The sequence below is a fragment of the Mirounga leonina genome, unplaced genomic scaffold (genome assembly GCF_011800145.1).
Source record: "Mirounga leonina isolate KUSES-001 unplaced genomic scaffold, KU_Mleo_1.0 Mir_154, whole genome shotgun sequence".
NCBI classification, from domain to species: domain Eukaryota; kingdom Metazoa; phylum Chordata; class Mammalia; order Carnivora; family Phocidae; genus Mirounga; species Mirounga leonina.
The window spans coordinates 64,412,077-64,439,792 of record NW_023270389.1 but is presented as its reverse complement, the minus strand read 5'-3'; the positions used below and the strand labels follow the sequence as shown (position 1 = coordinate 64,439,792).

Sequence of the window (27,716 nt, the reverse complement as noted above, 5' to 3'; positions counted from 1 at the left end):
CTGATTTTAATTAATTTTTTATTCAAATGAACATTAGTGGTTGTAATGTGCAGAACAAAGTGAATGTACTTAATGCCATTTGCTAAAAAACAAAATTCAACTGAGTAAAGTTTAAAGATCTTATTGGCTTTATTTAGTGGTTCATGATTTGGGCAGCATCCAATGTAGCAGATAGAAACTAGCCCTGAGATGCTGTACAAAATGAAAGACTTCTCTAGGCAGAGAGAGCAGCAACAAGAAAATTATACTAGGTGAAAAGTGGGTTACTTTCCTTAGGGGAGACCAGGGGTCTACCAAGCAGGTTACCTAACTAGTACCCGTGATTGACTGGTTTAAGATTTCATTTTTGGAAGAGCCAAAACTGTAGTTAAGTCTCAAACATGATAATAGGGCTTAGGAAAAGCGACTCCATTTTGGGCCTTGACTTTTTAACTTGTTAATACACACTGAAGTATATACTTAAAAATGTTTAAAGTGGTAAATATTATGTTACATATTTTTCACCACAATTTAAAAAAGGGACCATTAGCTGTTATGTCCATGTCTCACATTGAAGATGAAAGATGTTTATCAATGTGAAAATCTGAATCTTACAGGAGCGTACAGTGGGGTGAGCAGAAAATATTGGCATCAGTATGTTGATTTATGTTTCTTTCTTCAAACATATATGGTTCTCACTCATTTCCTAATGTGAATTTTTTTTTTTTAACAGGAAGGAAAAGCTGATGCGGTGTTCTCAATGCCGAGTTGCAAAATACTGTAGCGCTAAGTGTCAGGTAAGAATGTTCAGCTACAGGGGCACCTGGGTGGCTCAGTTGGCTCAGCTCAGGGTCTTGAGATCGAGTCCCTCGTTGGGCTCCCAGCTCAGCGTGGAGTCAGCTTGTCCCTCTCTCTCTGCTCCTTCCTCCACATGCTCTCTCTCTTTCTCTCTCTGAAATAAATGAATAAATAAAAGGAATGTTCAGCTCTATGTAAGTGAAACCTTCAAGTTCTCTGCTCTTAATTTGTGCTCCATTATGCCCATTGGCCTATTTCTGTTTTGTTTTGTTTTTTATAATCTTTGATTTATTTTAACTTATTTTCCTTTAATTTAAAAATCAGTGTGTATGGTAAAGTATCATTTATATGATATATATATATAAACTAAATACGTAATATCCATATATCATGAAAAAAAATGTTCACTCCTATCTTCTTGTCCTCCTGACCTCAGTCCATTGTCCAGAGATACCTAGTTTCTTAGGTCTTTGCAACATTTTCTACTCCTAACACATTCGAATATTTATTCTCTTTGTTAGAAAAACAGAGATGGGTTATTCTTATATACCTAAATTCTCCTTTTCATTTTATAACCTGTCCAGAGGACCCTTTGGTCTCATCCCACTGATTCCATTACATGAACGCACCACAGTTGTTACTTCTTCTTTAATGAATGCTTAACTTTTTTGGTATTGCCAGTTATGGACCAAGCATCTTTTTGTACACATTTCTGCACACTTCACAAATTAGTTGTAGGGTAAATTCTTCCCAGCTGTATCGATGAGTAAAAGGATACATGATTTTGAATTTTTAAAGATAGTGCCAAATTGCGTTCCAAGAGTTTAATTTAGGACAACTGACAGAGAGTCTGTGAGATTACCATTGTTAATGTCTTTAAAATTCTTTAAAGGGTGTATAATTAACATTCAACATAAGCTTTTCTTCTAACCTTATGATTAATCATTTTATAAGAAATGTAATTATGCTGTAATGAATTGCATCATAATAAAGTAATTGGAGGTTTTGTGTCTGTGTCACTTGCTCTCAACCTTCCACCCATCATTTTTGTTTCTTATTTTGGTGTGTGTGTGTGTGTGTGTGTGTGCACGCACACATGGACACCTAGTGTTCCTCTTTTCCTTTTTCGGCATCTAGGCTATGCTTATCTGAGGGAGTTTCGCTCTCTCTCTCACTTTCTCCTATGAAAGTAATTTCTCCAGACTGCAAATAGAGTGATCTTAAGAGAGAAGAAACCTAAGCAAACAAGCATACAAATTAATCAGACGACCCAAGTTCTAATGACCGTTGTGCCATTAGCTCATTAAATTGTTCCGAAGAAAGCATGGTAATTCTCTGGGCCTCAGCTTCCTAATCTGTACTACTAATAAGAACTAATATTTACAAGATCTCTCCTGTGTGTCAGGTACTGTTTTATTTTGTTTACTCCTATATGAATCTTGGGAGATTACTACCATTGTGCTTGTTTTACCTGTCAGGGGGCTGAGCTACAGAATTTTAAGTAACCTGCCAAACATCCTATACCTAATAGGCCGTGGAATTTGGATCCAGAGTTCTAATTTCTCTTCTAAGCCCAAATTTTATTTTTGTTCTAACATTCTGATTAGGTGTAGCTTTCTATTTCCTGTGGTATTCATATTTTTTCCTGGCTTTTGTTTTGTTTTTAATAAGGGTGCAACTCAATCCCCAAGGAACACAAAACAAAAAATACTAAAATAGAAGGTTTGAAGTAACACTTCCCTAATAAAAATAGGGAATGTGAAAAATAATTGGATTACTTTTGCCTCATTTTGTAAAGCAAAAATTCTGTAACGGAACGATACGAGATTTATGTAAGATCATTAGTAATAATAATAAGAAAAAGGAAATTATGAAAACAAAGCCATCCTTTTTCCTACAAGATAAATTCTAGATAGACTATTTTATGGTGATGTTATCTATCTTATTCATGTGAAACTGAGATTCGTTTCAAGGAACTTCAAATTAAGAAGACTATGTATAGAACTGACAAATTACATATATCTTCTGGATGAACTTTCTTTCCAGTTTCAATGACCTAAACATTTACTTTTATTTTTCCCAGTTTTTATGTTTTTTCTCCAATGCTACTTCCTCCTTTTGTAGTACACTCACGACAAAAAAAAACATTATTTGATTAGAATGTGTTGAGGGAGTTTCGGTGGGTGGATATGTCATTTTGATTCATTGTGGTGCATGTCCTTTGACCACATATATTAACTGTTTACTGTAGCATCAATAATAATGTCATCGTCAGATATACTGTAGAAAGTAATGGGAAAATAGCTAGTAAGATGGAAGATATCATATATAAGCCAACTAGGGCATATGCTTGTATGTGTGAGGGGGATGGGGATGTGTAGAGGCGGGATGGGAGTCAAAGATTGGCCAGAACATACGCATTTAAACTGCCCTGTTTAGCTTACCCTTCAGGTACAGAATTAAACATTGTAATTATTGTGGATTCCTACAAAGCAGCACAAAATTAAACTGACAAACTGAACTATGAACAGTAATGAACAGGAGGCAAATGCCCTCGGAATGGAAATTGATATAGAGGATGTGAATTTGTAGCATAAAATCTATAATATATTTGCCCCGGAGGGACATAACTTTGGTTCATTAGCTTAGCATTTGATGTGTGGGGCCATGGCATCAATGAGTCGTGTGAGGGAGGCTATTGAGGTATTATGAGGCGTGATATCCCTCACGCCCATAAGGGTGGATTCAGTGTTACTGGTTTTCACATTTCATTTTTAAACAGAAAATTAAAGTAAGAAGAGTGAATGTTTCCTCCAGCTTCCTTCCCCATTCCTACTTCTGTTTTCTAGAGGTAATCTCAATGTGTTTGTTTTGTGAGTGGAGGGTACACACAAAACTGTTCATCTACACTTCATACCTAGTGTTCACATATATGTATATATTGACTGCTATGTTCACTATTGTTTCTTACACTGGAGAGTGTTTTGTCATCAGTGGCTTTGTAATTCCTCTGTGGATACCTTATTATGATGTGTCATACAGTGCGATCGAGGGCTTATATATGGGAACTAGTCTGATTTCTGTATAACCAGAGCATCATAGGTGATTTTGAAATGAAAGAGGAGGAGTGGGCTAAGTTTTCTTTTAAAAACGCATGCTCAGGGGCACCTGGGTGGCTCAGTCAGTTGAGTGTTTGCTTTTGGCTCAGGTCATAATCGCAGGGTCCTGAGATTGAGTCCCACATCGGGCTCCCTGCTCCGCGGGAAGCCTGGTTCTCCCTCTGCCCCTCCCCCTAGCTCATGCTTGCATGTGCGCAAGCCCTCTCTCTCTCTCTCTCTGAAAGAAATAAAATCTTAAAAAAAAAAGCACACTCAAAATTTGCAATGTTGCTAACAAGTAAACCAATTTCAAGCAAATTCACTATTATTTTACTTCTTCTGGATTTAACTTGCTTCATAATATCTACATTTCTGATTGAATTAACTGCTGAGCAAAATAAGCAGCTGCGTACTGTACCAAATTACAATTTATATACTTTTAAAAAGTATTAGCAGGGTGAGGGTCTGTTTTATTTAGTAATTATAGACCTCTTTAAAAATGTGAGTCTTAGGTACCTGGGTGGCTCAGTCTGCCTTTAGCTCAGGTCATGATTTCATGGTCCTGGGATCGAGCCCCGCATCGGGCTCTCTGCTTAGCAGGAAGCCTGCTTCTCCCTCTCCCACTCCCCCGGTTTGTGTTCCCTCTCTCCCTGTGTCTCTCTTTGTCAAATAAATAAATAAAATCTTAACAAAAAAATAAAAATGTGAGTCTTATTTGTGGGTTTACACTTTATGTTTAGTTATAGAATGATCTGATTTATTTGTGATGAATCTAGTATTAGTCAGCACTAACAGGACGATTTAATAAGTTGGGGGTCTAGAATATAACACTCAATAATGGTAATAATGGAGAAAACCAAGCCCTTTGTTTGTTTCATAAATAGTTCTGTGCCAGGCTTCAGACTGATAGGACATTAACTGAGTGTTCTGTAGGGAAGTTGGCTTCATATCTAATTGTAAATAAAAAGAGAATACCGTGTAAAGGTTGAAATTATTTGATCATATTTAAGTTTTTGACTTCTTCCAACATTTGGGGCCCCAAGCTTGTCTTTGCTCACTTTGCATTCACCTGCTGAGTAGTCCCATCTGCTCCCATGACTTCAGTTGGCATCTGTACATTAATCATTCTTGAGACTCCATCTCCAGCCTTCTCCTTTCTCCCAAGAACCAGACCCATGCCTTACGGGGTACCTCTACTTTGGTGGTGCACCCATATCTCAAGTGCCATATAGCAGGACCTCAGTGCATGATCTTTGCCCAAAACTGCTTTTCTTCTCGATTTTCAACCGCAGTGAATAATCCACCAACCACCCAGCAGTCTGAGTTGTCAGGCTGGAATCATCTTCAGTTGATGTCCTTTCTTGGCCCCACGCCCAGTTAATCAACATGTCCCGCTGATTTTACTACTTAAGATCTAAATTGGTTCACTTCTCTAGTTTCTTCACCAGCTCTCGTGTGCATGTGCCTCTGACCTCTATGCTACACTGACTGCAGTCTGTGCTCCTGCCCCCTCCTTTCCTCCTTCCTACATGGGAGCCAGAGCGATCATTTTGTTCTAGAGTGTGAGCATGGCCATCACTCGCTAGCGGAAAGCCTGGCCCTGTTCCTCAGGATGAAATTCAAGCTTGTGGATTTTGCTACGCTTTTACTTCTGAGCCTTTGACTATGTGAGTCCTTGGGCTTGGACCCAGACTTGACCCCCTACCTACTGAACTCCTTCTACTTATCCTTTATAACCCAGATTAAATGTCATTCCCTCCTTTCCTAAACTCCCAAGACTAGTTTGTGTCCCTCCTTATTCACACAGAAATTATCTTTTTTTTTTTAAAAAAAAGATTTTATTTATTTATTTGAGAGAGAGAGAACGAGAGACAGAGAGCAGGAGAGGGAGGAGGGTCAGAGGGAGGAGAAGCAGACTCCCCGCCGAGCAGGGAGCCCGATGCGGGACTTGATCCCGGGACTCCAGGATCATGACCTGAGCCGAAGGCAGACGCTTAACCATCTGAGCCACCCAGGCGCCCCCACACAGAAATTATCTTAATTATTGGTTTAATTGGCCATTTCTGCAGTTAGATAGCCAGGCTCATTCAGGGGGTACATTATTGTTCCCTGATGCAGATGTAACATGATTGGTTCAGTGAATGAATGAATACATTCATCAGTGATACTCATTGGTTGGAATTAGTTTTTGAAACATTACGTTATCTTTAAATAATCTGTCCATAGTAATCTTTCTTTTTATTTTTTTTAGTTGAAATATAATTGTCCTACAACACTGTGTTAGTTTTAGGTATGTAACATAATGATGTGATATATGTATATATCATGAAATGATCATTATGATCAGTTTAGTTAACGTCCATCATCACAAATAATTATAATCTTTCTTGTGATAAGAACTTTTAAGATCTATCATCTTAGAGATTTTTAAATACACAATACAGTATTGGGGCGCCTGGGTGGCTCAGTCGGTTATGCATCGGACTCCTCATTTTAGCTCAGGTCTTGATCTCAGGGTTGTGAGTTTAAGCACTGCATTGGGCTCCATGCTGGGCATGGAGCCTACTTAAAAAATACGTGTGTATGTACACACACACACACATACACACATGTGCACACACAGTTTTTTTTTTAAGATTTTTTTTTTTTAATTTATTTGCGAGAGAGAGAATGAGAGACAGAGAGCATGAGAGGGAGGAGGGTCAGAGGGAGAAGCAGACTCTCTGCTGAGCAGGGAGCCCGATGTGGGACTCGATCCCGGGACTCCAGGATCATGACCTGAGCCGAAGGCAGTCGCTTAACCAACTGAGCCACCCAGGTGCCCATACACACACATTATTAACTATAGTCACCGTCTTGTATATTACATCTCCAAGACTTTTAAAATTTATAACCTGGAGTTTGTACCTTCTGATCACTGCACTCATTTCCCTAATGCCGTACTCCTTGCCTGTGGCAACTGCCTTTCAGTTCTCTGTATCTGAGTTTGGTTCTTTTTAGAATCTACGTGGGGAAGTATTTCCTGACCCATCTGTGTAGGCATTATCCATTGATTTCCTGTGCTGGTAGATAAGGGGATTTAGCTCACCTATGTCAGCATCTACTTCTTCTCCCTCTTCCTATATAGTTATCTCCAGAGTTTATCCAATAGATATTTCTTTTTTTTTTTTAAAGATATTTTTTATTTGTTTATTTGACAGAGATAGCACAAGTAGGCAGAGTGGCAGGCAGAGGGAAAGGGAGAAGCAGGCTCTCTGCTGAGCAGGGAGCCCAATGCAGGGCTCGATCCCAGGACCCTGGGATCATGACGTGAGCTGAAGGCAGCTGCTTAACCAACTGAGCCACCCAGGTGCCCCTATCCAATAGATATTTCTTGAGTAGCTACTAGCTAGTCCCTGTTCTAAGTTATTCTGCGGGTTGGGGTGGTGGGCAGTTAGCAGTGAGCAAGTGAAGAAGATCCTGGCTTTCCTAAAGCTTATATTATGGATGCGGGAGAGACAGATAGGGACAATTACCCACAATTATATGAGTGAATGTGCTTTGGATGAGCAGGAGCTCACCTTTGAAAAGGTGATTACAGAAGGACTTCCTGTAGAGGTGCCATTTGACCTGGGATCTAATTGCCAAAAATAGCCAGCCATGGAAAGCTCTGGAACAGATGTTTTACATAGAAAGAACAGCAGATGTGAAGGAACTGAAGCAGGAACAAACTTGTCATGTTAGAGGAAGAAAGTGGAGTTGGATAATGGTGGATAGTCGTTACTGTACATGTGTCCAGACCCATAGAACGGACAGCAACAGTGTTCCCCGTGGACTTTGGGCGATAATGATATTTCACTGTAGGTTCATCCCTTGTAATAAATGTCCCATCTGGTGGGGATGTTGATAATACAGGTGGCTGTGCATGTGGAATGGTTAGGGAGTATATGGGCATCCTCTCTCTGTACCATCCTTTCAATTTTGCTGTGAATTTAAAACTCCACTAAAAAAATTTAAGTCTTAAAAAAAAATAAATACAGGAAAAAATAGGAGTTGGAGGTGAGGCTAGTGAGTGAGGATAGGAAGGACCTGATTATGGATCCATCCATCCACTGATTTACTTAGCAAATAGGGTCAACACCAGGACTTTTCTAGGCTCTGGCACAATATTATTGAACAAGACACAGAAAGAAAGCCTTTGCCCAATGGAACTTATATTTTCTCAGTAAGGCAGGTAATAAATTAATAAAGTGATATATAATATTATCTTTGTGCCTAAAATAAAGGGGGTAAAAGCATAGAGATTGGGAGGTTGTTTTGTGTGTTTGTGTATACATATATACATATATGTGTACCTATGTACACACACTGTATACATATTTCTGTGTATCAAATGTATAGACATTGGGAGAAATATATAGATATATCTATACTCTTTGTAACGAGATCTGTCTCTATCTACCTACCTATCTATCTACCTACCTACCTACCTGTCTATCTACTTGTCTTATCATCTCTTAATCTGTCTGTCAATCTAAGACCTGTCAGGAGTGGCATTTGAGTGGACACCTGAAAGAAGTAATCAAGACATGCCAAGATTGGGAGAAAAGAGTTTCAGGCTGGATGCACATCAAATGGAAAAGCAAGAATGAATATGGTGTGTTCAAGAAGGATAAGAAGGCCAGATGGTGGGGCGCCTGGGTGGCTCAGTTGGTTAAGCGACTGCCTTCGGCTCAGGTCATGATCCTGGAGTCCCTGGACCGAGTCCCGCATTGGGCTTCCTGCTTGGCAGGGAGTCTGCTTCTCCCTCTGACCCTCCCCCCTCTCATGTGCTCTCTCTCATTCTCTCTCTCTTAGATAAATAAATAAAATCTTTAAAAAAAAAAAAAAAAAAAAAGAAGGCCAGAGGGTGGACCAGGGGCAGCAGCAGAGGTTGTAGGAGATAAGATTGGAGAGCTGGGAGGGGCTGGGTTATGGTAAGGCCCTTATATGCTATGGCTAAAAATATACATAAAAATATACATCTGTGTGTGATGGGCTGCTACTACAGAGTTGTAAGGGGGGAAGGAGGGTCATTATTAATGTGTGATTGAGATTTTAAAGGAATCTTTCTGACTGCTGTGGGGATAGCTTACAGAGGAGCAAAGGTAGGGGATGAAGAGCCAGTCAGGAGGTTATGATAGTAATCTGGTCATCATATGATGGTGGCTAGGATTACAGTAGTGGCACCAAAGAGGATCAGGCAGATTTGAAGGAAGCATTGCCTGAATATGCTGAATATTCATTCATTGGTTCGAGAGTTCAGTGTGTGCTAAGCACTGATCTAGTCAAGAGCTTGGATGGCTTGGATTAGAATAGTAGCAGTGAGGCTTTCAGAAATGATTGCATCTGAGACATATTTTGAAGGTGTAGCTGAACGTTTGCCAATAGGTTAGATGTAAGAGGTGAGGCAAAAAGAAGAGTCAGAGGTGACTTCCAACTTTCTGACCTGAGCAGCTTTGGGTGAATGGTGGTGCCATTTAGTGACTTACAGAAATCTAAGGGAAGAGCAGGTTCTGGGAGGGGAAGTTTAATACCCAAGTTTTGAGTTTGTGCCTATTGAACATACTTGTGGAGATGTTGAATAGGTAACTGATATGCTTGTGTGGAGCTCAGAAGAGGGGCGGGGACTGCATGAAAAAAATAAAAGGAGGGGCGCCTGGGTGGCTCAGTCGTTAAGCATCTGCCTTCGGCTCAGGTCATGATCCTGGGGTCCTGGGATCGAGTCCCACATCGGGCTCCCTGCTCAGCAGGAAGCCTGCCTCTCCCTCTCCCACTCCCCCTGCTTGTGTTCCTGCTCTAGCTATCTCTCTCTCTGTCAAATAAATAAATAAAATCTTTAAAAAAAAAAATCTTAAAAAAAATAAAAGGGGAATGAATATGGGATGGGGAGGGAAAGAAGAATATAGAAAGACTTGTTTTTGGCTTTAGCATTTGGGAAGATGATGATTGCATTTATGATGTGGGGAAGACTATGTAAGACATCTCAGATCGGAAAAATCTGCTTTGGCCCTGTTAGTTTCGGGATAACTGTTACACATCTGTTAGGATCAATTTCCCCTTCTCGAGTTTGTAACTTTAAACAATATGGGCAAACCTCCATCTATGTTTTATCAAGCATAGTCATCTCCCCTTAGCCACAATTAACCTTTCTGCATTTCCAGTTACTTGAAGTCAGCTGCATCTCAAAAATATTAGATGGAAAATTCCAGAGATAAACAGTTCGTAAGTTTTAAATTGCATGCTGTTCTGAGAAGCGTGGTGAAATCTTGCGCTGTCCCACACTGTCCAATTCCTCCCATGTGGGACCTGAATCATCTCTTTGTCCAGCATATTCACGCTGTATATACTACCCGTTAGTCACATCTCCTAGGTGTGTATGTGTAGGAAAAAAGTAGTATATATAGGGTTTGGTACTATTTGCAGTTTCAGGCATCCACTGGAGTCTTAGAACTATCCCTCTTGGATAAGGGGGATCTGCTTTATAGACAGTGTCTCTTGACTCCCTCCTTTTAAAGGTGAACATATTAGTGTTCCCACTGATCCCTCTCTTATCACCCTATTTCCCATAATTTGCCAGTTGTACCTTCACTTTTGTATTATCAAGGTTAATATTTACATTCTGTTCTGGAACACAAAGATAGGTCCTGTCTAGGGGTGCCTGGGTGGCTCAGTCAGTTAAGTGTCTGATTCTTGATTTTGGCTTAGGTCATGATTTCAGGGTTGTGAGATGGAGCCCTGTTTCTGGCTCTGTGTTGGGCATGGAGCCTGCTTAAGATTCCCTCTCTCCCTCTTCCCCTTCCCCACACCCCTATCCACCTCGTGTCTGCTCTCTCTTTTTAAAATTAATTAATTAATTTTTTATTAACATATAATGTATTATTTGTTTCAGAGTTACAGGTCTGTGATTCATCAGTCTTACACAATTCACAGCGTTCACCATAGCACATGCCCTCCCCAATGTCCATCACCCAGCCACCCCATCCCTCCCATCCCCCTCCACTCCAGCAACCCTCAGTTTGTTTCCTGAGAGTAAGAGTCCCTTATGGTTTGTCTTCCTGTCTGGTTTCGTCTTACTTCATTTTTCCCTCCCTTCCCCTATGATCCTCTGTCTTGTTTCTCAAATTCCTCAAATTTATCTGGATTCTCCATTTTGACACTCCTCTGCTTACTCAAAATCATTCCAGCAGTAAAGAGGTGTTTTCAGACTGGTACCATGCAGACTTTTGGTTAAGTCTCTCTTTTTAATGCTACTTTTCAATCCCCTTCAGTGCCCGACATAAACTCTTTGGTGCTAGATTCCTGTTGGATTTCTGCTTGGTAGGTTGGCTCCCCTCTCAGAAAAGACTTTGAGGGTAACTGCCATTTGATGTGGCCTCCACTGTCCTGTTTGTGTAGCTTCTCTTACCTCCACTTTCTAGACATGATGTTGAACTCCTCATTCATTGACGGCCATTCTAATACACTTTGGGAGTTAAAAACTTGATAATTACTTGTACCAGGGGCTAAAATACATGTGCTCCATCACCATGTTACTCTAGAACTTGGTGCTGACATTCTGATTAATCCAGCATGGAGGTTTCTTTCAAAGAAGTTTGGAAGTCTGTAGAGGTAAATGAGTTATTTTGCCTTTCTAGCTAAAATATATCAATTAGGTCTTTCCATCTTCATATGATCTCTCACTAGATCAGAGGTTGGCAAACGTTTTTGTAGTGGTTCAGATAATAAATATTGTAGGCATTGTGGGCTATAGATTTGTCATAACTACTCAACTCTATTGTCATGTGAAAGGAGGGAGTGTAGATTGTAAGGGTGGCTATGTTTTAATAATACTTTATAAAAGCAGGTGGCAGAATGGATTTGACCTGAATCGTACACTAGATGATCACTGAATCACTTTGGGGTACTAATATTATTATTTATTATATGATTCCTCAGTTAACCAGGAGACCGTAATTTCCATTTTCCGAAGAAGGAATACTTTTTCTTGTTTCTTCTGTCAATTTGATGCCCTATGACAATTCTCCTGCCTTACTCCATCTTTATATTTGGGTCTATCTGTCTAGTTTGATTGAGGCTAGTGGGAAGGCACTCTTGTTCTACACTTGATGCAGCATTCAGTAAGCTTTGAAAGTGCAAGTCTAAAGTCTATCACTAGGTCTCTTGTGTGCTCTGAGGAGATTTTATGCAAGATTTTAATCAATATCTGTCAGTCAGCTGAGACACCTGGCTTAGCTTTCCAGTTTTCTTTTTCCAACTTTTTAGACTTTTGTGTATCTGCCAACCTGAAATTCAATACTGGACTGCTTTTGAAGCATGAAGAGGGAGATACTGTTTATTTGCTATTAAATGGTTTGTGAGGGACTGGATAGCTGTTGGGTCTCTTTTCTTTCCTGCAAGTTTCATGGCAACTCAACTATCCCAAGTTATGCTCATAGGAAATCTCTGTCAATATTGTTTGTGAGTGGAATGGATCATGACTATGTGGTAAAAAGATCATAACAGTCTTTCAGACAGAAGATGTTCAGTTAGTGGTATTAGTGACAAAATTGTTGAATAAATGACTTAAAAGAATTTATTTTCTGTTTGTATATTTTAAGCCAGTTTCTTCATCCTTAATGATCCAAAATTTGAAAAAAATACTGTTCCAAATTTTCAGCTATGTAAGCCTAATGTGGGCAAGTTTCGGACCTATTTTGACATAATTCAGATATCTGTTCCTATGGATATTACAGAGTCATCGATTTTATAATTGGGAGGCTGCCTTCCAAGATCATTGAATCTGGTCTTCTTACAGAAAAAATATCTGCTGAGCCCAGGTCATGTGTTTTACCCAAACCAGGCTCAAATGATTGGATATTTAAAAGTCATCTTGGATTTGGAATGATTGATTCTTTTTTTTTAAGATTTATTTATTTATTACTTTTTAGAAAGAGAGAGTATGCAAACCATGGGAGGGGCAGAGGGAGGGGAAGAGAGAATCCTTAAGCAGATTCCCTACTGAGTGTGGACCCTGATGTGGGGTTCGATCCCACGATCCTGAGATCATGACCTGAGCTGAAATGAAGAGCTGGAAACTTAACTGACTGAGCCACTTAGGCGCCTGGAAGAATTGATTCTTCATTGTATGGAGCTATCCCACGTGGGATGTCCAGCATCTCTGGTTCCTGGCCACTCAGTGCCCATGTCTCTCCCCAGGCATCCTAACAAATAAGGATGCTCCCATACATTTTCCAAACAACCCTCAAGATTAGGGTTACCCCCACTGGGAGCTACTGGTTTACTTAATTAGTTTTTGTTCTGAGTCACTATAAGTACTATAGAACATGAAAATATAGAGATTTCCAGAGTGGTTTCTGAGTCCTGTATGTACTGACATGGGGAATCATTGTAGATGTCTTCATTTCCTTTTTCCATCCAAAATTCTTTTTCCCATTGTCTTTGTATCTTAATGCAATATTTTAATTTCATTTGTCTTTCATGCTAATTTGTGCTTATTGTACATCATTGATAATGTTCAGCTTTCAGAACAGGAAGCATTGCAGCCAATATTGTGAAAAAAATCTTAATTACATCCCACATTGCAGTGAGGGAAGAAAATAGGAAAAAGTAAATCAAGGAGGTTGTCTTTGAAAAACTGGCAGATATATTATGTGCTGTTGATGTCTAGACCAAGGTTAAAGTTTGTACAATTTAGATAATGCTCTTGTGAGATTGTGAGGTTTTGCTTCAGTGTCAAATGGGGTTATTAAAGAGATTGCTTTGTAAGCCTTTTCTGTGGTATGCTTCTGTTAGGGAGCCGTATGGTAAGATGCGATGGTGATGCTGAGCAGTAAATCCTAATAATTACTGTTTTAAAAACATGTTTGTTTTTTTTTTTTTAAAGATTTTTATTTATTTATTTGACAGAGAGAGAGCAAGAGAGGGAACACAAGCAGGGGGAGTGGGAGAGGGAGAAGCAGGCTTCCCGCCGAGCAGGGAGCCCGATGTGGGACTCGATCCCGGGACTCCAGGATCATGACATGACCTGAGTCGAAGGCAGTCGCTTAACCAACTGAGCCACATAGGCGCCCCAAAAACATGGTTTTTAATATCATGGAGAGATATGAAGTAGGCTGTACATTGGCACTATGCTATAGACCAGTTTTAAGTGGTATGATTACTTTCTATATTTATATAGATCTAATTTGGTTTTTAGATGAAAAGAATGAGTATCTTTTTCCTGAAACAAATGGGAAGATAAGTATGTTCTCTGGTGTTTTCATGCATTGATTTAGGAATAGCTTTAAGAAGCATACTGTCTAGTTTCTAATTAGTCTAATTTCTGAGAAATAGGAGTGCAATATTAATTATGCTGAAGACCTAAAGTTGTTTTGACAGGAATTCTCCAAAATTTGGATGTTTAATTCTAAATAATGTTATCTAACAGATCAACAGGTTCGTTACCTAGGGGTACATTTTGTAGTTACTTCACTGTGGTAAGCTAGCAGGAGACTGAGATGCTCAGAACATAACAAAGGAGTTGTGGATGATCTCTTGTACTTATAAGTGTTGAATAAAATCTTCTTTTTAGATTTTTTTTGGTCCAAATGGTCTCAACCTTCTTTTGCTAGGTGCCATCCTTTGTCATCTGTACACTTGCTCAGGCTTTGAACAGGGCCAGAGGGCTTTCTCAGAGACCCATTCGTACTGTGGTTCATTCCTGCCTACACAGCCAGTCCAATGAGGGCATCTATCAGCCTTCTCAACTATTAATACTAAATGAAAACTCTTCCACCAAAGTTGTGGTTCACCCGTCAGTCAGAAATAAAAAATATTAGCACTCTAGTTTTCTATCAGTGTGAATGATCATGAATTTGTCTGTTAAACCCACTCTCGCTGAAAGATCAGGTGAAGGAAAGAAAGTAAATAGCTATATCTGAGTCCATATATACCAACCTAATTTCCCAAAGGATGGCCGTAACAATCACAGGAAACTCTGTGTTAACTAAGTTATACAAGTTTCTTTCATGCAGAGCTTTTTAGCAAACTAAATTACTTCCATTCTCTAAGCAGGGTGTGTATTATGTAGCGGTTTTCAAACTTAATTGACAATGGAACATAATTTTTTAAGAGATCTCACCCATGTTGATAAATTGCTAATTGGTGGTCTAAGACTAGCCCCCTAAATAATAGAAACATTTTCTTTCACTGACTTACAGTTTAATATTATGCAGTTTAGTGAGTACTGACATTGAAAGTAGCTATATGATGGCCATTGTAATTGTCCAGTACGTTGATTGGCATTCTTGGAATAAATTCCTCTTGTGATTTAATACTTGGTAAAGCTTGTGTTTTTCTTTTCTGTCAGATGAGAATTATATAAGCCATTATGCTTTATTTTTTGCCTTGCCAAAAAGCAAATCAAATAAACGTATGGTGATTATCAAGCTCTCATGAGTAGGATACTAAGAATTTTTACTCTCTTTTGTGTTTATGTAGCTTGGTGGTAAGATCCCACCCAGCTTTACTTTAGTCATCTTTAATGTAAGGATAATATCTACCATTTGTATTATTGTGAAAAATCAAATGAAATATCCTTTTTTATTTGCTTAGCCGTGTGTCTGACATACTGCAGAATGCTAAGTAAATGGTTGAGGACTATTTTTTTTGTAACTTCAACATTTTTCCATTTCTAATTTTACAACCTTATTTCATATACATCTTCATTTGGAAGCAACTCAGTCTTGTTTAGAAGTGAGTGAAGTATAAATACTAAAAAAGCAAAAAGATCACAAACATCACATTAAGAGCATTGCTGTAGTGGATAAGAAGAAATGAAGTGAGGCAGTCATGGGTTCAGTTGATGAAAGAAGTATTGTACCCCTTGCAAACCTTGCCTTCAAGATTTGGGTTTGTAGGAAATAGCAGACAAGCCACACCTTCACCCAGGAACTCAACACTGGCAGTCTTTCTGAGCAAAATGCTGGCTTGAAACTCACAGTTTCAAAGTAGCTGCATCATTTTTGACTTTTTAAAAAAATGTATTTATTTGAGAGAGAGAGAGCGTGCGCAAGTGCACGAGTAGGGGGAGGGCAGAGGGACAAGGTGACTCCCCGCTGGGCTTGGAGCCCGATGTGGCACTCCATCCCAGGACCCTGAGATCACGACCCCAGCCAAGGTCACACACTTAACCGACTGAGCCATCCAGGTGTCCCCAGATTTGTATTTCTGGTTGCACTGCGTGTTTGTGCTATAGGTAGAAAAGAGAGAGTTCCTCCTGGAGGGATTTTATAGGGCCAGAAGTTGGGAGGCATATTTACAGTTTCTGAAGCAAGAATGTGTGTGAGTGTCAGGCATTTCAGTGATGGAACTTCCAGCTCTCAGTTGGAATAGAACCTATCAGACATTTAGTCGAGTCTTTTCCCACTCACCAGGGTTAAGTCTTAGATACTCTGCATTGTATTTCTCTATAGAGGTCATTCCCTGTGAAGGAGCCATGACATTTCTGACTCCAAGATTCAGGGAGACAGTGTCCTCCTCCCCACTGTTGGCTCTTCTCAGCGATGCGGGATTGGTGACTGGCTTGTTGGTCTTTTCAGCCACACCAGCACATAGGTAGGATTGTGGGTTAAGTGACCGAATAATTTATCATCCACAGCACACTTTTCAGAATGAAAAGGGGTACTATTAATGATTAGGCCAGGACAACATAAATAAACCACAGCGGTCCTGGGCAAATGACATTTGGTCATTTTAGTTAATAACCCCTTGCTGTATGGTCTTCAAAAACAAAAGGTTTCATATTTATTGTTATATTAGCCCCTGATACTTCTATACTCTCTAAAGCAGCACAGAAATTCAGAAGGCTATCTGCCCTGTTTTGATTTTCTTGAACCATGTGTTTATTTTCTAATTTGGTGTGATATTTTCTTTTTGTATTCAAAATTACTGCCTCTTATTGAATCCTATTTAATCAGCTAAAAGATAAAAGACTATCTTATAAATTATTAAGTAAGCCATAATGATTCTTCCTTGGACTCCACCAGCCAGGTAATAACCACGGGGTAAATTAAAGGGCAGAGGTGGAGGAGAATTGTTGATGTCCACGCCTGGTAATTACATGCTTAGAAAAGACTAGATTCTGCATCATTAATAGTATTAGAATATTGCTTTCGTTTTCTATTTTGCAGTTATATTTAGGCTGTTGACATTAAATTAATGTTGATGACTCTCCACGTCAAAACCAGTGTAAATGAAAGTTACAACATATGCCCTCCCCACTCTTGTCTTACCAGAAAAAAGGTTGGCCAGACCACAAGTGGGAATGCAAATGCCTTAAAAGCTGCAAACCCAGGTATCCCCCGGATTCTGTTCGACTGCTTGGCAGAGTTGTTTTCAAACTTGTGAGTATAAAACTCATGAAATATGCTTGGGTTTTTTTTTTTTTTTTTTTTTAAGATTTTATTTATTTGACAGAGAGAGACACAGTGAGAGCAGGATCACAAGCAGGGGGAGAGGGAGTGGGAGAAACAGGCTTCCCGTGGAGCAGGGAGCCGGATGCGGGGCTCGATCCCAGGACCCTGGGATCATGACCTGAGCCGAAGGCAGACGCTTAACAACTGAGCCACCCAGGCGCCCCATGCTTGGGTTTTAATTAACCAAAGCACTTGCAGTTGTATGTATTATTCATATATTTTTTTAAAAGATTTTATTTATTTATTTAGAGACAGAAAGGGTGTGAGTGGGGGGAGGGTCAGAGGGAGAGAGAATCTTAAGCAGACTCCCTGCTAAGTGCAGAGCCCGAGGCAGGACTCAGTCTCATGACCCTGAGATCACCACCTGAGCGGAAGGCTAGAGTAGGACGCTTAACCGACTGAGCCACCCAGGTGCCTCATTATTATTATTTAAGGCCTACTTTAAACCCATGTGAAGGTAGAAGGTAGATTATACCAAGGAGTATCTTAAGACAAAAACTTGTCATTTCCCTATTAATCACATGATGATGATAATTACTCTTACATGGATGAGTGGTTTTTTTTTTTTTTTTTTTTATAGACAGGTTTCACTGAGATTGCTTTTTCAGTCTTTCCCCTACTCTGCCTAAACCAACACTGGGTTCTGTGGCAATACCCTCCAGACTCCCTTTTACCAATAGCTTTCATGTGAATGTCTCTTTCTCAAATTATTTCAGGCTCCAGCTCTGTTCTGTCCTGTTGTTTATTGACTTTTTTGGGGTAGGGGAAGGCTATAAAATTTTATAGAGAGTTTTAATCATGTAAAAGTATGTTTTTACACCTAAAACTAACACAGTGTTATATATCAATTTATCTCACTTCTAAAAAATCTGGATGTGGAATACCAAATGGGAATTGTCTTTGGACTGAGTATATAACACCTATCATATATTTAGCTACTAATTTGCAAATATATATATTGTGTGGAACTAAAAAATACAAATTTATTTCAAAGCATTAATAAATTCAGATCAACTTTGTTATGCATTTCTTTAGTTGCTAGATATTAAAAGTATGATCATTATATTTGAAGCTGAACTTTTTTTTTTACTTTATTAATATCAGAATGATAGAGAACCAGGACCTACTGGATCAGAATCTAATAGAAAGCACTGATAATAATAATAATAATAATAATAGATACGGTCTATTGAGCACTTAGGATTTCTAGGCAATAATAATAATAATAATAATAATAATAATAATAATAATAATAGATATGGTCTATTGAGCACTTAGGATTTCTAGGCCCCGTGCTAATTGCTTTACAGGATAGACCTCATTTCATCCCCACAGGAACCCAGGGAATCTATGATTCTCCTATGTTTTAGATAAGGACATTGATGACTTTTGACTTAAGGTAAGGTAATTTGGTGAAGGTTGCAGTTTGTAGTAAACTCTTATTTTTATTCATCCATCTTTGCTTTTCTATAATGATTAGTAGTAAAATCCTTACAGTGATACAAGTCTGTGGGTAGAGCTGGGGAAAAGAAATAAAAGTGTGAGAACTTCTTATAAAAGAATTTTCCAATTGGAAATCAAATTGATGGGGTAAGTCATAACAGATTTTATTTTAAAATTGTTACTGATTGAATAATTCAACTCTCAGAAAGTGATGAAGAGGAGGAATATATGCAGCATTGTCTCATTAAATAGAGTTTCATTTCAATATCTAAAGAGATTCAAATTTATTCATTGATATATTGGAGCACTTGAAGTTGTTTTTGGTGTTTTCCCCCTTTGCCTCATAGATGGAAGAAACACCGTCTGAATCGGAGAAACTTTACTCATTTTATGATCTGGAGTCAAGTAAGTGATTGTCTATCAGCACCAAAAGAATCCTATCATTTATTTGCTGACCTTGTGCATTGCTTTCTTTTTAACATTGTTTTTCTGTCTCCTTATTATGTGAGGCAAATCTAACAAACCTTTTCATGTTTTTATATATGCTTGACACATTAGCTTATTTAATTTATTCTAGGGTAGTCTTGGCCTTTTGGGAGTTTGTAAAGTACTAGAACCTGATCTTTGTTTCTTTTTGATGCCAGGGAACAGTGATGTGAACAAGGGGGTTCCAGGGAACATTTGGGGTCACTGGTCCTTTATTTATTTTTATTTTTTTATTTTATTTTTTAAAGATTTTATTATATGACAGAGAGAGACACAGCGAGAGAGGGAACACAAGCAGGGGGAGTGGCAGAGGAAGAAGCAGGCTTCCCGCTGAGCAGGGAGCCTGACATGGGGCATGATCCCAGGACCCTGGGATCATGACTTTAAGCAAAGGCAGACACTTAACGACTGAGCCACCCAGGCGCCCCATGGTCCTTTAGATTAGAGGAAAAGTAGATGGTATAGGTGATTTGGGCTGTCTGACAGCATTGTGCATTGTTCTTCTTTTCTACTCCTGTGGTGATGGCCAGGATATTTGGGAATACTGACAGGCCCTCCAATCTGAGTGTTCAGTCAATGTAGGGTTTATGTTCCTTTCATACTGGGACAGATCCCCTTCAGTGAGGTTGTCCATGACTTCAACCCCAAAGTAGCCAGAGCTCATAGAGTAAACTTTGCTACAGAGTTTAATATTTCTGGGTGGAGACAAATACGAAAATGATCTAGTACAGATTTATGGTTATGGGATCCTAAGTGCCAATGATAATAAATTATTATTTAAGAAATCATTGGGTTAATTCTGTTGAACAAGTAATTTAAAAAGAATATGTAGAGCTGACATGAGCCCCAGAATTATGCTGTAGTTCAACTTGATACATCTTTTCAGTTTTAATAGAGAACTAATTAGTCATTTTTTGTGTTATATTACTGCTAAGTAATTAACGTCTCTTGCTGTGGGTCTTACTATTAATTGTAGCCCTATTCAGTAGTGGTGTCATCCATGCTGTCTTAAGTGAAATGTTCTCAAACATTATTAATTGTACACTCTTAGCCTTAACACCTTTTGTGGTAAAAATTAAATTGAGTTTTCAATGGAGTGATTTTTTGACAACTACGCTCTGGAACCTTCTCCTTCTGTTTGGGTTTTAGCAGCACCGCATCTTGTTTATTCAGTCTGGAAATAACTTGAAGTCGAGATTTCTTGGGTTGGTCCCTGTTTTCTTCTCAATGGACTTTTTATGTGACACATTTCACCAGTTGGACTCTAGCTGAGCTTTTTACTTTTTGTTTTCTTTTGTTTTTGGTTTTGTTTTTTCCTTTGAGATATACTGTTTATCAGTTGGTCATGACCTGGTTGAAAATTGTTTCATGGGAAGATCTGCTTAAATTCACTTGACTTGATGCACTTGTGATGTCCAGGGTGATGTGGGGGACCTGTAACACACATCTTTCCTGATTTGGGTTGTAGTGTTTTTCATCTGTACATGTATTTATTTTGTTTGGATAGGTATTTGCTTTTACATTGTAGATGAAGTTTGGTGCAATTTAATTGATAATGTATGTATTGTAATATGTAGTTGCGAAAAAATAAAAAAGGAACGTATTTGCTCTCTGTCAGAATGAAATCTAGAGAGGATAAATCTGGTTTAACAGCTAGTATTGAACACCTGAAAATTGTCCATTAAAAATTTACTGTGTGATTGTGCTATTTATTCTCTCTTTAAAAAAGATATTAACAAAATGACTGAAGATAAGAAAGAGGGCCTCAGGCAACTCGTAATGACATTTCAACATTTCATGAGAGAAGAAATCCAGGATGCTTCTCAGCTGCCACCTTCCTTTGACATTTTTGAAGCTTTCGCAAAAGTAAGTGTTAAGTATTTGATATCTTTGTTAATGCCGTAAATCAACTCTTTACTTCTTATTTTGTTGTTGATCCATGAAAATTTAGGACCCTTTGTGCCTTAAATCATTCCCCTACCTTACTGAGTAGAGAATGAGAGAATGTATTGCTTATATTGAAAAGGGTATTACTACTTTTTCTGTTTTATCAGTACTCTTATTCCTGGCCTGCGTATGTTCATTGTCAGCACGCAAAGTGCTCTCTCATACTCTCAAGAGTATGCTTGCTTTTCTCCAGAGAAAACACCCTATTCCCTTGTTTCTTACTAATGGATTTTTAAGGTTGTCATTGCATTCAGGTTTGTGATGTTGTTTCAGTGACGGATTTTGGTCTTTGAATTTTGGTCTTTTAATTTCATATTTTTGTGTGTGGTCTCTTGGTAGTCGCTACCTGACATGCTCTGTTTGGAAATGATTCTGATGGTTTGTTTGGGCCCAGGGAGAAAGCATGCACTGGCTGATCCTTGCTATCTGCCCTGGGATAAGGAAAAAGGATCAGATAATATCCCCACTGCTGCTCTGTGTTTGCTGTCCTTGCTTTCCCATATTGCATATTTTGGTTTGCTTAAATATTGACCATATTTTAATAACAAGTAAAATTTTACATTTGATGGTGATTTTGCCACTGGTGTGACAATTCATAAGTGCACATCTACTAACATATTAATCCCATGAATATTTTTAAAGTGTGTTTTGTAATTTACCCATTTTCTAAGAATTCAAAAGTGATTTGTGTGATTGCTATTCTTGTTTTTCTCAAATGTATTTTTATACTTCAGAGTATGTTTTTATGATTTTCTGGTAATATCACCTTAGCATTACATTCTGGTTTGTCTACAGTTTAAAACTGATTTCAAAATACAGTGTTTACTTATAATACATATGAGAAGTGTCTCATGTGTTTATTTCACATCCTTCTGAAAATCATAGCCTTTAGGAGTATCGTGTGTACAATACACACAGGTGCTTTTGATGTTAGGCGCTCTACAGAGTGATACCTCCTGAAAGATGAAAATACGCCTTGTGTTGACTGTACCTTCATTCCTAGTGTTAAGTCCGTGGCTGTTCGTGACAGTTGTTTCTGTTTTAGAAATTGCTCAAGTGGTAATTACTGGTGCTACTAGTATTTATGGGAAATATTTAAAAATACTTTCTATTGCTCAATATAACGTGTGAATTGCTCTCTTATTTCTCTTATTTTTTTAAAAATTTTAATTTCATATATCTCACAGTGAAATTCTTTCCATGCTGTGTAGGGAAAAGTTCTGTCATTGTGAATAAGTAGAGAAAGTTTTAGTAATATGTTCTCCCTTCTCCCCATATAGTCGTATTTCCTATTGTCACGAAAGTAGAAGACAGACATCTCTGAGATTTTGGGGGGAAAGTGGACTCAGAGCTGTGATTTTTTCCTTATAATGTAGGTTAAAGCAACATTAACCTATCGCTCCTATACTTCCTTGTAAAAGTTTTATTAAGATTTTATAAATTGCTGTTAGTTTTCTGCTTATACATATGTCCTTAAAAGAGATCACTTTCCTCCTCCTCCTCTTTTTCTCCCCACCTTCTTCTTCTTTGTCATCTTTTTTTTTTTTTAAATAGAATAGTCTAGGGGTGCCTGGGTGGCTCTGTCGGTTAGGTGTCGGCCTTCAGTTAAGTGTCTGCCTTCGGCTCAGGTCATGATCCCGGGATCCTGGGATCGAGCCCTGAGTCGGGCTCCCTGCTTAGCAGGGAGTCTGCTTCTCCCTCTCCCTCTGCCCGCCTCTCTCTCTCTCTGTCTCTTTCTCTGTCAAGTAAATAAGTAAAATCTTAAAAAAATAGAATAGTCTAATATTAAACTAATTGGTGTCATGTATACCTCAGGGATGAGCTGCTAACATTGCAAGGTGATGGTGCAGGTCATGACAAATGCATTGGCAGTGGTTGGAGAACCTTGGGCAGAGGATTTTATTCCTATGCCTCTCTCCCTGTCTCAGTGGCATAGAATTAACCAGAGAGGAATGGACCCCACAGTGTGTACTGCCCACAGCCCACAGATATACAGACTGTCAGGCATAGTTCCAGGCTGCCCTGCCTTTCTCAACCTCATGCACCAACTTTCCAGTTTATGCTTTGACGAAGGCTGGCTTTGCCTGGTCCCAATAAAGAAAATCCTGTTTTATGTTTTGCTTTTGGTCCCCTTCATTTATATTCATTCTGATTTTATGCAGGTTTTAGACATGCTAACCTTATATCTTAGCTCATCTCATGGTCACTTAAGGCAGAAGGAATTCTGAGACCTTTTCTATATTTGTTTATATCCTAATTTTTTTACTTTTTGATTATGGACCTTTCCAAACATTTGTGAAAGTAGAGAAATTAGTACAATGAATCCTCATGTCTCTGTCACCTGGTTTCAATAATTTTCAAACTTGTTTTACATCTGATATTTTTGATACTTAGATTTCAGACAAATGCGCTTTATTTAAAATTCAGATTTCCAAACATTCCTTACAATTAGTCTTTTATAATGAAGCCTCTTGGCTACCTGAGAAGTTAGTGAATTCACTTATTAAATTAAGCAGACCTTTTTAATTTTTTTTGGCAGGCCTACCATGTGCAAAGCATTCTTGATTCAGATTATAGAAACGTGGCTAATTATAAATCAGAAAATTATCTACCAAGGCAAAAACCTTAGCAAGTCAAAAGTCTTACTTCGGGATATGTTATATATGTTAAACTTGAACTTGCCTGGAATCAAAAGGGCTCAGTGGAGGATGAGGTCATGATTCATTCTCGCTAGGCTTTTTGTCTTTTTTCTTTTTCGTCTTCATCTTTTTTTTTTAAGTTAACATACAGTGTGGTATTAGTTTTAGTTGTACAATATAGTGATTCAACACTTCCATACATCATCTGGTGAATATTATGACAGGTGCACTCCTTAATCCCCATTACCCATTTCACCTACTCCCCCCCTCCGAACTATCTGTGTGTTCTCTATAGCTGAGAGTCTGTTTCTTGATTTCTCTCTCTCTCTTCCTCCCTTTTCCCTTTGCTCATTTGTTTTGTTTCTTAAACTCCACATATAAATGAAATCATATGGTATTTGTCTTTCTCTGACTGACGTATTTCACTTAACATTATACTCTAGCTCCATCCATGTCATTGCAAATGGCAAGATTTCATTCTTTTTTATAGCTGAGTAATATTCCATTGTAGATACAAACCACATCTTCTTTTTTTGTGTGTGTGTGATTTTTTTTAAATTTTATTTTATTATGTTATGTTAGTCACCATTCATTACATCATTAGTTTTTGATGTAGTGTTCCACGATTCATTGTTTGCGTATAACACCCAGTGCTCCATTCAGTATGTGCCCTCCTTAATACCCATCACCAGGCTAATCCACCCCCCACCCCCCTCCCCTCTAAAACCCTCAGTTTGTTTCTCAGAGTCCATAGTCTCTCATGGTTCGTCTCCCCTTCCTATTTCCCCCCCTTCATTTTTCCCTTCCTACCATCTTCTTTTTTTTTTAACATATAATGTATTATTTGTTTCAGAGGTACAGGTCTGTGATTCAACAGTCTTATACAATTCACAGCGCTCACTGTAGCACATACCCTCCCCAATGTCTATCACCCAGCCACCCCGTCCCTCCCATCCCCCACCACTCCAGCAACCCTTAGTTTGTTTCCTGAGATTAAGAAGTCCTCATATCAGTGAGATCATAGGATACTTGTCTTTCTCTGATCGACTTATTTCGCTTAGCATAATACCCTCCAGTTCCATCCACGTCGTTGCAAATGGCAAGATTATATATATATTTTTTGATGGCTGCATAATATTCCATTGTGTATATATATACCACATCTTCTTTATCCATTCATCTGTTGATGGACATCTAGGCTCTTTCCATAGTTTGGCTATTGTGAACATTGCTGCTATAAACACTGGGGTACACATGCCCCTTCGGATCACTACGTTTGTATCTTTGGGATAAATACCCAGTAGGGCAATTGCTGGATCGTATGGTAGCTCCATTTTCAACTTTTTGAGAAACCTCCATACTGTTTTCCAGAGTGGCTGCACCAGCTTGCATTCCCACCAACAGTGTAGGAGGGTTCCGCTTTCTCCGCATCCTCGCCAACATCTGTCGTTTCCTGACTTGTTAATTTTAGCCATTCTGACTGGTGTGAGGTGTTATCTCATTGAAGTTTTGATTTGGATTTCCCTGATGCTGAGTGATGTTGAACAGTTTTTCATGTGTCTGTTGGCCATTTGGGTGTCTTCTTTGCAGAAATGTCTGTTCTTGTCTTTTGCCCATTTCTTGATTGGATTATTTGTTCTTTGGGTGTTGAGTTTGATCAGTTCTTTATAGATTTTGGATACTAGCCCTTTATCTGATACGTCATTTGCAAATACCTTCTCCCATTCTGTCCGTTGTCTTTTGGTTTTGTTGACTGTTTCCTTTGCTGTGCAAAAGCTTTTTATCTTGATGAAGTCTCAGTAGTTCATTTTTGCCCTTGCCCTTTGCCTTTGGCGATGTGTCTAGGAAGAAGTTGCTGCAGCTGAGGTCGAAGAGGATGCTGCCTGTGTTCTCCTCAAGGATTTTGATGGATTTCTGTCTGACATTGAGGTCTTTCATCCATTTTGAGTCTATTTTTGTGTGTGGTGTAAGGAAATGGTCCAGTTTCATTCTTCTGCATGTGACTGTCCAATTTTCCCAACACCATTTGTTGAAGAGACTGTCTTTTTTCCATTGCACATTCTTTCCTGCTTTGTCGAAGATTAGTTGACCATAGAGTTGCGCGTCCATTTCTGGGCTTTCTGTTCTGTTCCATTGATCTACATGTCTGTTTTTATGCCAGTACCATACTGTCTTGATGATTGCAGCTTTGTAATAGAGCTTCAAGTCCAGAATTGTGATGCCACCAGCTTTGCTTTTCTTTTTCAACATTCTTCTGGTTATTCGGGGTCTTTTCTGGTTCCATACAAATTTTACGATTATTTGTACCATTTCTTTGAAAAATAGTGGATGGTATTTTGATGGGGATTGCATTAAATGTATAGATTGCTCTAGGTAGCATTGACATCTTCACAATATTTTTTCTTCCAATCCATGAGCATGGAACGTTTTTCCATTTCATTGTGTCTTCCTGAATTTCTTTCATGAGTATTCTATAGTTTTCTGAGTATAGATCCTTTGCCTCTTTGGTTAGATTTATTCCTAGGTATCTTATGGTTTGGTTTTGGGTGCAATTGTAAATGGGATCGACTCCTTAATTTCTCTTTCTTCTGTCTTGTTGTTGGTGTATAGAAATGCAACTGATTTCTGTGCATTGTTTTTATATCCTGCCACTTTACTGAATTCCTGTATGACTTCTAGCATTTTTGGGGTGGAGTCTTTGGGGTTTTGCACATAAAGAATCATATCATCTGCAAATAGTGAGTGTTTCACCACTTGTTTGCCTATTCAGATGCCTTTTATTTCTTTTTGTTGTCTGATTGCTGAGGCTAGGACTTCTAGTACTGTGTTGAATAGCAGTGGTGATAGTGGATGTCCCTGCCCCACTCCCACATAAACAAACAGGCCCGTGAATAGAAATGGCCAATTGGGGTTTAGATTGTAGGGGTTTGCTTTATAAATATATTCTGTCCACTTAGGAATTTTTTGCGTAACTGTAAAAAAATTAAATAGCGTGAGGGACGCCAGGGTGGCTCTAGTCAGTTATTTGTCTGCATCCTGATTTCATCTCAGGTTATGATCTCAGGGTTGTGAGATTGAGCCCCACTTTGGGCTCCACTTTTGGCATGGAGCCTGCTTAAGATTCTCTCTCTCCCTGTTCCTCTCCCCACCTTCTTTCTCTCTCTCTCCAAAAAAATAAATGAATAAATAAATAAATAGCATGAGACATACGAAGGGGAAATTTTTCTAGGGGAGGGTATCCAGGAAGACTTCACATGGAAAGTAAAATTTTTTTTTTTAAAGATTTTTTTTTTAAAAATTTATTTATTTGAGAGAGAGAATGAGACAGAGAGAGAACATGAGAGGGGGGAGGGTCAGAGGGAGAAGCAGACTCCCTGCCGATCAGGGAGCCCGATGCGGGACTCGATCGCCGGCCTCCAGGATCATGACCTGAGCCGAAGGCAGTCACTTAACCAACTGAGCCACCCAGGCGCCCCGGAAAGTAAAATTAATGGCATGAATTTCAGAAGAGAGTTTGGTATAGGGAAACAGTCACAGACAAATGGTCTGCAAATGCTGGTGGGAGTGAGGGGTGCTGACTCCTCTGCCTTCCCAAGCTGAGAACATACGGACCTCTTCTGGGATCCAAAAAGGTAGTTATTACTGTGGAATGCATGTTTCCATTATATTTAGTGACTACAGTAAGAATTTGAATAAAAGCTTGATGCTTAAAATGTTTGCTTGCATTAGGTGGTAATAGAAAATTTGTGAGGGTAATAGAACCTATAGAATCTCTGTAGAAGGGGCTGCAGAGTGATGGTGTAACGGATGGATGGAGAGGCTGCAGTGATTTGCTGGAGCTTTATTTTCAA

The 27,716-nt window shown here is 38.8% G+C and overlaps 1 protein-coding gene across 2 annotated transcripts in view; it reads left to right on the top strand.

The window, feature by feature from the left end:
• Positions 1-27,716, top strand: part of SMYD3 (SET and MYND domain containing 3) — a 708,476-nt gene that overhangs the window by 167,667 nt on the left and 513,093 nt on the right. For both annotated transcript variants that reach the window (XM_035010985.1, XM_035010984.1), the window contains exons 2-5: positions 713-776; positions 17,171-17,278; positions 19,141-19,198; positions 21,009-21,145. In XM_035010985.1, the coding sequence (XP_034866876.1) occupies positions 713-776; positions 17,171-17,278; positions 19,141-19,198; positions 21,009-21,145 (367 nt within the window). The remainder of the gene's footprint in view (positions 1-712; positions 777-17,170; positions 17,279-19,140; positions 19,199-21,008; positions 21,146-27,716) is intronic.